The 12,556-nt window shown below is 41.7% G+C and overlaps 1 protein-coding gene across 1 annotated transcript in view; it reads right to left on the bottom strand.

Annotated features, from left to right (window-relative positions):
• Positions 1 to 12,379, bottom strand: part of ACAD11 (acyl-CoA dehydrogenase family member 11) — a 30,586-nt gene extending 18,207 nt beyond the window's left edge. Inside the window, exons 1-13 of the mRNA XM_033072702.2 lie at positions 12,032 to 12,379; positions 10,158 to 10,257; positions 9,868 to 9,993; positions 8,362 to 8,523; positions 7,768 to 7,932; positions 5,902 to 6,049; positions 5,226 to 5,347; positions 4,677 to 4,783; positions 4,416 to 4,539; positions 2,711 to 2,788; positions 2,201 to 2,339; positions 1,982 to 2,089; positions 1 to 99 (exon numbers count right to left, since the gene is read on the bottom strand). Coding sequence (XP_032928593.1) covers positions 1 to 99; positions 1,982 to 2,089; positions 2,201 to 2,339; positions 2,711 to 2,788; positions 4,416 to 4,539; positions 4,677 to 4,783; positions 5,226 to 5,347; positions 5,902 to 6,049; positions 7,768 to 7,932; positions 8,362 to 8,523; positions 9,868 to 9,993; positions 10,158 to 10,257; positions 12,032 to 12,168 — 1,615 coding nt within the window. The 5' untranslated portion in view covers positions 12,169 to 12,379. The remainder of the gene's footprint in view (positions 100 to 1,981; positions 2,090 to 2,200; positions 2,340 to 2,710; positions 2,789 to 4,415; positions 4,540 to 4,676; positions 4,784 to 5,225; positions 5,348 to 5,901; positions 6,050 to 7,767; positions 7,933 to 8,361; positions 8,524 to 9,867; positions 9,994 to 10,157; positions 10,258 to 12,031) is intronic.
• Between the last annotated feature and the right edge of the window lie 177 nt (positions 12,380 to 12,556).

Consider the following 12,556-nt stretch of genomic DNA (forward strand, 5'->3'; position numbering starts at 1 on the left):
CACTGCTCCACCACTTCTTGCCATTGATCACGTAGCTGTTCCCATCTCGCTCAATGGTGCATTGCATATTGGTGGCATCACTTGAAGCCACATCAGGTTCTGTGTTAAAGGAAAAAAACAAACCACCAGATTTAATATAAAGGCAATACTACCTCCACAAATAGAGGGCTCTAGATATACTCTATTAAAACTACACTGCTTTGCTACCGGTAGAAATACTCTGAAGAACCTCGCTGTTGGTGGTCAAAAGACTTCCTGTCTTCCAACAATCTGTTACTCATAGCCAGTTTAAAAGTACTTGTTCTTGGGCTTGGACCACCTTTGCAAATCAGCCTTCTTCCTTTCCTTCTGTTTTTAAATCCTTCATCCTTCCATTGTACTTACAGCTAACAGTCATATTTCTCCTCAGTCTGTTTTCTCCTCTTGGGTTCTTCTCAAGCAAAAATAGAGATTGAAAATAATGTTGTGGCTGTATATGAAATAGACTACATGAAGTTGTCAGCAAAATGCCATCAATTATTTTTTTGGAACAGGAAAGATTCTTCCTCTCTCCTTTCAGCATTACCTTTTTATAGGCCATCCACTTTAAAACAGAAGTATCTATTTTCCTCTTGGGAAACAGAAGAACAGAATTTGCAGAGTAAGTGTCTGCAAGGCTGAATTCCTGACATAGGAAGATTTTGACATCATGCGCTCCAAAAACTACCTTCCTAGAGCAAGAGCCAGACTTTCCAGAGATGTTGAATGCCACAGGTGTTCAGGAGCAAAACTAAATACAATGCCAAGCTATGGACATAAAGCAAGTTATTTCTGGGTTGAATCTTTAAAAATTCTGTGATACTGCAAAACCACACAACTCTAATCACAATAATCATACTTGGACCCAACCGTGCATGTTTAGAGAGCTCCACAGCACACTACAACAAAGGGTAAGCTCTACTGTAAACCTGTTTGGTACTATGATCAGTATTTTACTAGTACAAAAATTAAATTAAAATATATATAGAAAGCAAATACTACAGTAATTTCACGACTATAAGGCGCATCCTTTTGACTAAAATTTCCCCCCAAAACCGGAAGTGCACCTTATAGTCCGGTGCGCCTTATCTGACGAACAAAGTTGCGACATTTGCCACCTCGGAAGTGCGAGCCCGCCGGCATCGGGGCGTCCCCTGCCGGCATCGGGGCGGCCCCGCCGACATCGGGGCGGCCCCCATGCAGGGGGGCGAAAGCCGCCGGAATCACAGCGGCCGCCGCGCGAGGGGCGGCGAAAGCCGCCGGAATTGGATCGGCTGCCGCGCGGGAAGGGGGAAAGCTGCCGGAATCGGAGCGGCTGCCGCGCGGAGAGGGGGAAAGTCGCCAGAATCGGAGCGGCTGCCGCGCGGAGAGGGGGAAAGTCGCCAGAATTGGAGCGGCTGCCGCGCGGAGAGGGGGAAAGCCGCCGGAATCGGAGCGGCTGCCGCGCGGAGAGGGGGAAAGCCGCCGGAATCGGGGCAGCGGCGGCACAGGGCAAGCCTGCCGGCATTGGGTCACCTGGAGCGCCAGGGAACTCCTGGAAGAGCGGGGCCCTGGGGATGCTGCACGGAGCGGCGGTGGGCATAGCCTGGCCGTGCCGGGTACAGGCAGGCCCGGGAGCCAATGGCTGCCGGGTTGAGGCGGGGCCTCGGCCAGCAAGCGCGCGGGGGGAGCTGGGGGCCGAGCCTTGCTGCAAAAAAAAAAGGTGCACCTTATAGTCCGGTGCGCCTTATGGTCGTGAAATTACTGCAATTATTGTAACCATGAAAATTGGCAACTACCAGGAAAGGTAGCAAGGCTGCTACAGTTTGCATTCACACCTCATAGACAACTTTTATCCAAATATATTCACTGAATTAGTACAGAAACATCCACTGCAACACACTGCAGTTTTCTACTTTTCCGTGCATACACCATGTGAAGTTTCAACCAATTGGCTCTAACTTTCTTCTGGAGAAAAATTTACCTGTCATGCAGAAGCATGAACTAATCTTCCCTTCTAGAAGAGGTTCCAGCCACTCTTTCTTTTGCTCTTCAGTGCCATACATGTGGAGGACCTCCATATTCCCCGTGTCTGTAAGAAATCAGCAGCCATGTTTACTGCTTGAGACACAGCCTGCACAGTGTAAAGATGCCCAATTTTTTAATGCTGTCAGTGCTGTAATTATGGGACAGGGTTGCTAACCTGGTGCGTGACAGTTGAAAACCTCAGGAGCAAAAAGGCATCTCCCTGTCTCTTCAGCTATTAGGGCATAGTCAAGCTGGCTGAGACCACTGACATCTGGGAGGAAAAGGTTCCACAGACCTTCTGCTTTCGCCAATTCCTATCACAAGAATCAACAGAAAAAATATCAGCAATAAGTCTTAAAAAAAAATTTAATTCTGGTTTGCAACACATCTTCGCTCCTGCCCACCCTACTGTCCAATGCTGATGCTTTTTCCAATAGCTATTCTGAAATTGTAGGTTCAGTCTGACTTAGAGTTCAGATATTCCCCTCTCAGACCTCGTTTGGTTCTTCCTCGCTCATTTGTTTCCTCACTTTTTCTATACTTCCCTCTTCCTTTCTTTTCACTGTTCCTCACATTGTTTCTTTCCATGTAGAGTACTTCTCTGGCAGGATACATGAATCACTCTTATCCTCTGTGTCTGTGCTCTTTTACTGCTAGAGTGCTAAAAATACTTGTTATCCCATACCTTCAGTCTCTCCAGCAGTGGTGGTTTCTTCCATTTGTCCTCAGTATTTCTATGTTCAGTATAATATTTTACTATTTCCTTAGAGAAACAATATAAAAGATGCTGTTTAAATTAAGAACACATGTAACACACAAATAAGAATACATCTCTTCCAGATCTATGACCCAAGGAACCAAGTAAAAAATATTCAACACAGGTTTACATTATATAGTTGGTTGCATTACAAAATTAAATACATAATCGAAAGTTTAACTGCAACCTATTCATTTTGACCCTAATCAGTACCTTAATTACTGTTTGGGATGGTTTAAAGTATGTGATGACGGCACTAGGAGGTGAGTATTTTCTGGAGATAAAGCACTACAGACAAGAGGCACAAACCCAAAAGTAAAACAACAAATAAAAGCCTGATGTACTGAGATGTAAGATTCAGACAGATCAGCTAATCTTTTATTAACTGTGAGGGGGGGAAAAAAAAACCACAAAAAATGCATTTTCTCTTCCTGTCAAAATAATTCCTTAACCTATAATGTAAGCAGTCATTCCAAGCACCAATCAATAGTTTAAGTGAACCTCTACATTCGGTAACATTAGTATTTTCATGAGTACGTTTTAGTGAGGCACAGAACTTCAAATCTGGCCCAGATCTAGTTATAAAATAAAAGTAGTGCCCAATTCTGAAAATGATACAATGAAGACAAATGGCCAAGTAGGATTTACAAGTCCTGATTCACAATCCCTGTTACCAGAAATAACTTCAAAGCACAACACGACTCATCGTGAAAAATCTGCATGGTTATTTGTGGTTTGTTTTTTTAAAGCAAATACATTAATTATTGCAAGGCTGTCTTGGACAATCCAAAACTACAAACCAAACTTAGTCACAGACATACTTTCTAAGAAACTTTGCATGTCAAGAGTTACTGCCCTCGACCCCTCCTTGTGATAGGTAGATGTATTCATAAACCTTTTAGATTAAGATATTTTCTGCATGTCTGCCTGACTTTAAAAAAATTAAAATTAAAAAAAAATCAGAAGCCCAAAAAACAAATCCTGCAACAAAAGCCATCTGTACTTCCACGAGGCTAAAAGCTGAACCAACTTCCTAAGTGGAAATTCCTAACTCTGCTAGGATAAAAAGTAAACTACTTCATCTAATTTTCCCTTCCACTAACTGTGGACTTTGTGTATATTTCATTATCTGATTTCAAACCTTCATTGGTATTAGATATATTCAGGAATGAGGCTACTCTGATACATTATGCAATCCCATTTTTTGTCACACCCAAAAAGCAAGAAAAAGAAACATTCAGCTTCATACAGTTAAAATCAGCAGTTTCTATTTTTAAGTAAGTGTCTTTTGGTTCAGCATCTAAGAGTTCTAGGTTGTTGCTAGTCTAACAAGTATTTTGGCAACTTCCTTTAAAAAGTAACTCTTTCTAAAAAGAAAAGTTTTTACACTTAAAAAGTTTAAAAATAACTCTTTCATTAGCAATGCATACAACATTTTAATCCTGAAAAGAAATAATGTAGTCTATAATGATTTCTGCTACTATTTTGTAATGCCACAACCATTACTGCATGAAAATAAGGCTGGTTTGTAAAAAAAACCCAGGAAGACATGAGTTCTATATGTACTTAAACATTTTTATGAAGTCTAGTCAGAAAGTGTTCCTTTATAAACAGGTTCATTAAATGCTTTTACCTTCTCAGCTGGATAAATGTGCTGCTTCATGAACTGCTTAACCTTCAGCAAAATTTCTTGGCCTTTTCTACTTTGATGGAAGAGCTCTCCAGAAATGCTGTGCTGTGTGCTGCTGAAGGATGACCTAGGGAAGAAGATTCAATGCAGTAACAAGACTAGATTTTCCCTCATAATAACATAACTTGCCTTAGACAGGCATTTAAATAAAGATGTTGGAAAAGCTTTGCCTTGCCTTTGACCAGTAGTTTAGACCACTCTTACCTTTTTGAGAGCTCTAATCCTCTTTCTGCTAAAGGTTTCACAAGCTTTGCAAATTCATGACTATTCTCTGCAGAAGCATTTCCAATGAGATACCTGGCATATACACCCTAAAACCAAAAGAAAGCCATTAATGGTGTAATTATGCACTTAAAATTGTCTCTGTAACACACTGGTGATTTCTTTAAATATAAAAGTAACACTTAAATGCACATAGTCTTAAAAGATAAAAAACTTACTGGGATATGCTAACACTGGTTTTGGTACATTACTGATACAATGGAGATGTTTGCTGCAAAAGAGTTAAAACCATATCCCAGCTAAAACAAACAAAAGGAAAATCCAAAAAGTAGTAGTGGAAAAGTAAAAAAAAAAAAGAAAAAAAGATAAACGTCTACATATGATACTACAAATGATACAGCAAACGAGCCCAGCCTGTCCTTCAAGCCAACTGAAAACATAATGGACATATAATTATTAGCAATGACTAAATGAACCACCCACAAATGAAAAGATATGTGACATTTCAGCAAATGTGAGGGTGGCAATTACCTGGGCTATTGCTGCCATTTTAAAATAGGACAAAGCAAGAAAAAAGTTAAAGTTGGATAAAGCAGTGGAAATATGCCGGCAGCGACAGTAAATGGAAACCAGTTCTTCAAAGGAAGGTGTTTCTGCAACAAAATAGAACACATTTGTTTAGAATACTCAACATTTTCTATGATTTTTTCCCATCTTATTCTTCAAATATTTGAAGAGTTTTTAAACTTCATGAGGTATTTCTTTTACATAGTAAACACTATTATTTATCATTTCTCATGACAATTGTGATATGGAGAGACCAAAGTAGGAGTTGTCAGAATTTCAGATAACCATAACATTTCCTGCTGCCCTTTGTCTCCACTCCAGTCAGGCAAATTATTTCACTCAGGAGAGAAAAGGCTTTTTTTTAAAAAAAACCATATAATATTTAGATTTATATTTATTTTTAATTCCATTATCTCTTAGGTTCAAAATGAGGCTTTACAGAAGTGGCACGGTGTAGCTAAGACAAAGCTTGATAGAACAGAGCTAAAGCCTCACTATCAGCATGTTTGCTACAACAAAAAAATTATAGAAAAGTTCTTTATAAACACAAAACTATATGCTTGTAAATTTAATTCCTATAACATTTCAAACAGAAATCAAGCCTAGGATTTGTTCCAAGAAAAAGATTACAGTTTCATACCTATGGTGTCTTTGAAACCCAAGATAGAGCCTTGACCTAAGTCCATAATAGATGTAGGCCAGAAGTAGAATTGAGTGGCATATGCTAAATCTGCTAAAGGATGACCAGTAGTTGAAAGTTCCCAGTCCAGTACTGCCAAAACACGAGCCTTAAATAAAAATAAAAACCTCAAATGAGTGCTGGAAGACATGTTCTCTCCATCCACAAATGCAAAACCCACTCACTATCCAGGTGTTTTATTTGGTTACTATAAGTTTTTAATTATAAACACGCTGTAGCTGTCTACAGAGTTCCTTCAGGGACTATCTAAAGATCTGCAGAAAATTAACATTCACATAGGGACAGAAAGCTAGGCATTTTTCCAAAGAAAATCTGATTTAAATATACCTTTTTGAGTAATGTTCTTCCTGTCAGAAACTTCCAAACTCTTCTAGTATAAAAGACGATTGAATTAAAATATCCTAAAGATCAGTAGTACTGAGAGTTGTCGTGTTTCTTTCCCAGGCCTGTTGCACAGTCCTTTAGTACAGAAATTCACAGCCAGACCATGCACCAGAAAACCTAATTTATGACAACACTGTCCATAGATTAACACTTATATTGGGAAGTTAATTTCTTAAACAGGAAGTCAACCACTGCTCACATCGAGCCTCTGCTGCAAGCATCCTTGGTATGTTCAGCTGGGTGGTCCGAGAATACCCACAATGTCATTCTGATAAATTCTTATAATCCAGCTGTCCAGTCAATCTGAATGACCTCTCCAGCCTACTCATGATCCATGGCTGCTTGAAATATGTGAAAAAGTCTTTCCTACATGGTCAGTCCTGCATATTCAGGAACAGTTTCTACAGATGACTTAAAATTACCTAGGTACAACTTGGTCAATTCCTTCAGTTGCATCAGGAACAGCTGGGAGGCTCCTCAAGACTGTCAAATTCCCTGCTCTGGGAATGAATCAGCACATTTAAGCCTACAAATCATGTATATCAACTAATCTATGCATAAAATCTCTAGGAATCTCTGGAATCTGTTGCTTTGTCATGAAGTAGGCATTGCAGTCATGGTCACAAGTTCCAGGCATGTCTTTTGGTCACAACACAGCAAGTAGCATAGAAAAAAGTAATGAAAATGTAACTATGTTGGTAATGTTGGTAGACAGGCAGCACACATTTAATACCATAAACTAGAAACAAACAAACAAAAAAAAATTATTTTCCCTAAAGATGAATGGGGAACTTTCAGGGTCTCTGTGATCTCCATGTGCTCCATAACTAAACAGCTCTGGCAGATTTTCCTTTGCTTCCACTAGTGTCATGTATCATACACTGAGCTCCTGCTCCAAAAGCCCTTGTTGTTAACTGAAGCCATAAAACAGATGTCAGTGGGCTTTGGATCAGATGTTTATGTAGTTTAATGAAGTGAACCTTCAGCTGCACTGAATCTAATGAGACCTATGCATATAAAATCTTTGTTCCTGTACTTTGAAGCAGGGACTAGAACTAATGAATAGAGAGTATCTCCCAAGGCCAGGCTGGATGGGGTCCTGAGCAAACTGGTCTAGTAAAAGGTATCCCCGCTCATGGCCAAGGAGCTGGAAACAGATGATCTTTAAGGTCTCTTCCAATCCAAACCATTCTATGATTCTGTGACTCCATCAATTCTATCTAGCTCCTGTAATGAAAGCCAGGACTATATTTGGTACCTAAACACCGTACACAGAGCACAGAGAAGAGTTGTCTTCTTCTGTTTCTTTCAAATGTGTTTCATGCACTAAATTAATCTACATATACATGTGCCATTACATGATAGGAGTACAAAAAAATGGAGGGCCAAAACCTGCGAAATGTACAAATATATTTCACATACCTCTGTTGGGTGGAAGATGATGTTATCTATTCTGAAGTCCCCATGAATCAAGCTTTCTTCATTATCATTAGGTGGCAAGTTATTTGCTAACCACTCAGCCAGCTTGTTCATGGCAGGAATATCTGTATGAGCAGTTGCATCATACTGTTTTTTCCAAGTTGATACCTAGAAAATACAAACACTCCAACAGATTTTTCAGTTGATTCACAAATTTTTCAAGAGTCAAAATTTTGAAGCACATGCTTTCAGGCTTTGGCTATCACCATGTGTCTTGAAAATTCAGTAAAACCCAGTATCTCTGCATTTGCAAATGTGAACTGACATATCAAAAGATGAAATCAAGACCACATCTATTTCAATCCTATTTACATAGCCCAGATCTAGTGCTATTCCAAAAGCAAATGTGTATCTTTCCCTAAGTACAGCACTACAGAGTCAATCTGAAAGTAGTAGTGGCTTCAGATTGTGCACAATTAATTGAACTAAGTGAAGGTTTAACAGCTAAAATATGATCATTAATAATTAACAATTTAGCTTGCAAATCCAATAAATATTCAAAGACCAGAAAAAACAAGAGAATGTTAAGAGCTGTACCTGTCTTTTGCAGTATCCTGGTCCTCTACCATATCCCTGGAGACCCAGTGACTGTAAATCAAAGGAGTGCAACAGGGCCAGAGTTTCTATCATTGCAAGATACAGAGCAGAACGCTCTGCTGGGCCCACCTCAGGCAGAGAGATGTCTCGGAAAATGCGACCCTAGAAATACCATAAATCAGGTATTTGGTGGGATGTACACATCAGATGAAACGAAGTAAAGCTACACATTCCACAACCAAAAATGTAGTGAACCAGCACTCCTTATGCAATCAAAAACTCCTTCCTCAATTATCTTATTCCTCACCCAGGGCCAATAAGGAATTCACAGCAAACCCCGGTCATTAGTATACAGTGTATCTGTAGATGAAATTCTGAATTAGAGCACTCAATCCATGTGTCCTCAAGCTTGAAAGTACCAGGAAAAACAATGTTACTGTATTGTCTCTAAAAGATAATTACACAAAAAATGCCAATGAAGACTCCAGGGGAAAGGAGAAGCAGGCAAGGGAATGGGTGGGTTGTGGGTGCAAAGACTCAAACAATCCAAAGGCATTCACTAGTTCTTCTCCTTAAAAGTAGTTGAATACATTTAGAAGATGGGTTTGTTGTTCCATTTTTACAATTGTTAAAAAGACAACAGTGCTGGCCATCATAGAATGGACAGACCATACATTTACATACTTAGAAATATAACAAGGTTTCTTTTAAAGGAATCATTTTGTTCTAATCAAAACCAGTAAAATTCTCCACCTTTGATGTAAGAAATCTGTTTCAAATTTTTCACAGCCCTTGCCTTCTATTAGCCTTGATTTGCAGTTTCTGCAAAGTTAACCTAATCTTCAGAAACTGGCCCACAAACTTACATTTCTAATTTCCCAGTGAATCTGATTATAGAATGGGATGCAATAAAAAGGAAAAGGCCTGAATTCAACAACTCCTCCCACACGATTAAAAAAAAAAAGACACTGTACAGCAAACTTGGGCTCAAAATCACCAAAATCTAACAAAAAGCATATCAATTCAGCTACAGCACCCCCAGAAATATGCTGAAATATTCTGTGTTCTTTTTGAAACTAGTGTTTGAACTGGAACCCTGCTTTGTTTTCAAGAACAGATGATTGTATGTCAGTTCCTATCTTCAATACTAAACAGGCTCCAGAATGTCCAAAGATTCAGTTTACAGACTGATTTTTTCCCCTCTGACTTGTGTATGCTTTTTACAGAAGCAACACTGCCTCACTTCAAGATATCCTTCCAAGAGCTCAGACAAGAACAAGAGGTTAAATACTGAGCTAAAAAATTCAACAAAGTGTGAATAAGCCCTGCAGAATCTGAAATCTGTGAGAATCACTGATAGCTACCATTTCTTTAAAATATCAGAAGATTATTTATGCTCATATCACAAAATTGTGGTGGATAAGGCTCTAACAAAAAGGTTTGAGACAATTTAAAAGCAGCTTGTAGTAGGGTGAAGGAAAGAATCTCTCACAGTGGGGAACCAACCTGCACATGCTGCATTACATAAAACTCTGTTCCAATGATAGAAACATCACTGCAATACAACAGGGGCTCAGGCACTGGAAACCCAGTTGAAAATAAGGCTTTCTGCACACGATATTCTCTATCAACCTGAAGAAGAAACAGAAATTTAGGTTCAATTAAAACCTCCCAAACCTCCAAATCCAGCAACTCACTGCATTTCTGGACACATTCATCAGTGTGCTGGACCATCATATATAGACACTGGTCACCTGCAAAACAGAGTTTGTAGCTCACTGAAGAATATTACTTACCTTGTGTGCTCCAGGTAAAAGGGGACCATGGGGCTTCTTCCTGAGCACAAAAGTCTGCCCACCCTTCTGGAGGTAAAAGGTTGGGTTTGACTGGCCTGAGCTGCATAGAGAAAGATTATAATTACTCAAAAATTCAAGTATTTACGAACTTGTAAACTTGTAACAGAAACAATACTTGCAAAAGGCATCGTGACTTGATCCGAACAAAATGGCAGGATGGTGGAAATCATCACCAGAGCTGTTCTGTGTCATGAGTTTTTTTCAAATCTGGAACAGACTGCCCAGAGAAGTTGTGGATGCCCCATCTCTGAAAATGTTCAAGCCTAAGATGGATGGGACACCTGGCCTAGAGAAAGGTGTCCCTGCCAATGGCAGGGGGATTGGAACTGGATGATCTTTAAGGTGCCTTCCTAGTCCAAATCACTCTATGATTCTATTCTGTGATTAAATTACTAATGACTCTAGCACCAAGCCTCACTGCTTGCCAGCCTGATTATCATGTCCAAAGATTATGCTTAAGGGATAGCCTACAGGAACTGTAAAATTTTAAAGAATGCATGCGGAGTCACAAAGAAAATGAGACATTTCAATCACACACGTGTAAAAGAGAAAGACAACCAAGTTAAACCCTTCATAACACCTTGTCTATCATATTCCAATCAAACCCATTGATCCTAATTTTCCCCGAGGCTCTGTGTTAATCTGCATGCTCTTCTCTCCTCATTTGGGTTCATTATTAAGATATATTCTCACCCAGTCCAATAAATGATTAAACAACTATTGGGAAATCAGAATCAAATTAACTTTTGCCCTCATTCCTCCCTTTATATTTTCATTCTCCCCAAAGCAGTTAGGGCACAGTTTGCAATAGTTTAAAAAGTTTAGCTGACAAATACTCTGCCTGGAACAAAACAAATTTAGGCCAGCTGAAGCCTTGAACTGTAATTGCAAGACAAAGAAGCATAAGCATAAATACTAACAAAATTTTAGCAGACTTCACTATTAGCTACTCTCCTAAGGCCCCTCCTAAAGTCTTCTCAGCTGAGGTACATAGGAAGATTAGGTCAGATTTAATAAATTAATGTTTTATATTTAGATTAGAAGACAATGAAAAATTGTTCTGTTCCTTAGCGACAGCTGCAGATAAATTAGTGAAGGTCATGCCTACAAAGGAATTAATCCTTATTTTTAGAATAACTTTACTTCTAATAGTTCCTGACATGAAGTCGTGCAGCCACATCACTGATCTGCTGAATGCAAAGTCAGTGCTCCATGGAACAAAGGCTTTGGAGCCCGGGTGTAGCACCTCCCTGGCGCATTGCGTTATGCTCTCCGGGCAGTACTGGGAATCTCGGCACATCCTTACTCTGTTCTCGTGGATTTCCTTGCCTGGTGACAGCCTAAAGCTTTCAATTGATTTCTTAAGCCATGTACGTGCTTCTGAACTTTACTATTTGCTGTGCAATTAAAGATGGAGCAGCTCAATTGCGATTTATGTGAAGGCAATAAAACAACCGTGGGTGTACTCTAAGGACAGCGGGAAGTCCACCCAACACACAGCTTGCCCACAGCCAGTCACAGACTGAGTGTAACAAAGGTCACTTCGGCCGCCACCGCAAACTTTGCCTTCTCCAGCCGCTCAAGGGATGAGTTGGGACGTGCCTTTAATTGGACTAAGTCGGAGTGCATCTCAAAAACCTATCGATGGCTGATACCCACCGTCCCGACGGCAAAGGGCTCTACCTCTGACACCTTCCCTGGCAGGCGGCAGAGAGCGGCTCCTCTGCTCGCCCCTCCCGGGCGCTCCGGGCAGGGGAGCGGCGGCGGCCCAGCCCCCTGTGTCAGCCACCTGCCACCAGTGTCACCTGCGTTACCTGTACTGCCTGACAGCCAGCGCACCCGCGGGCTGCCGAGGGAAGCCGGGCAAGCGGCTGCTCAGGTACCGCTCCAGGCTGCCCTGGTCGAAGTGGTGCTGCCGCCGCACCTCGCTAGTGCCCGGCTCCGTCGCCATCCTCGGAGGCCGCGCCGAAGCCCGCCCCGGCCGGGTCACCCAGAGACGCCTCGGTCCGCCAAGAAAAGCGCTTCACAGCCCCCTGGCTGTCGGGCCCGGTGCCTTCTTCCGGAACACGACGTTTCCCAGGAGGCAGGCATAGCCCCGGTGGACACCGCCCCTCAGCCCCGGTCGCTGCCGGGCGTGAAGCCCCGCCCCGGGAAGGGCCCGCCCCGGGAAGGGCCCGCCCCGGGAAGGGCCCGCCCCGGGAAGGGCCCGCCCCGGGAAGGGCCCGCCCCGGGAAGGGCCCGCCCCGGGAAGGGCCCGCCCCGGGAAGGGCCCGCCCCGGGAAGGGCCCGCCCCGGGAAGGGCCCGCCCCGGGAAGGGCCCGCCCCGGGAAGGGCCCGCC

This window comes from Catharus ustulatus, chromosome 1, assembly GCF_009819885.2.
Source record: "Catharus ustulatus isolate bCatUst1 chromosome 1, bCatUst1.pri.v2, whole genome shotgun sequence".
Classification (NCBI taxonomy): Eukaryota; Metazoa; Chordata; class Aves; order Passeriformes; family Turdidae; genus Catharus; species Catharus ustulatus.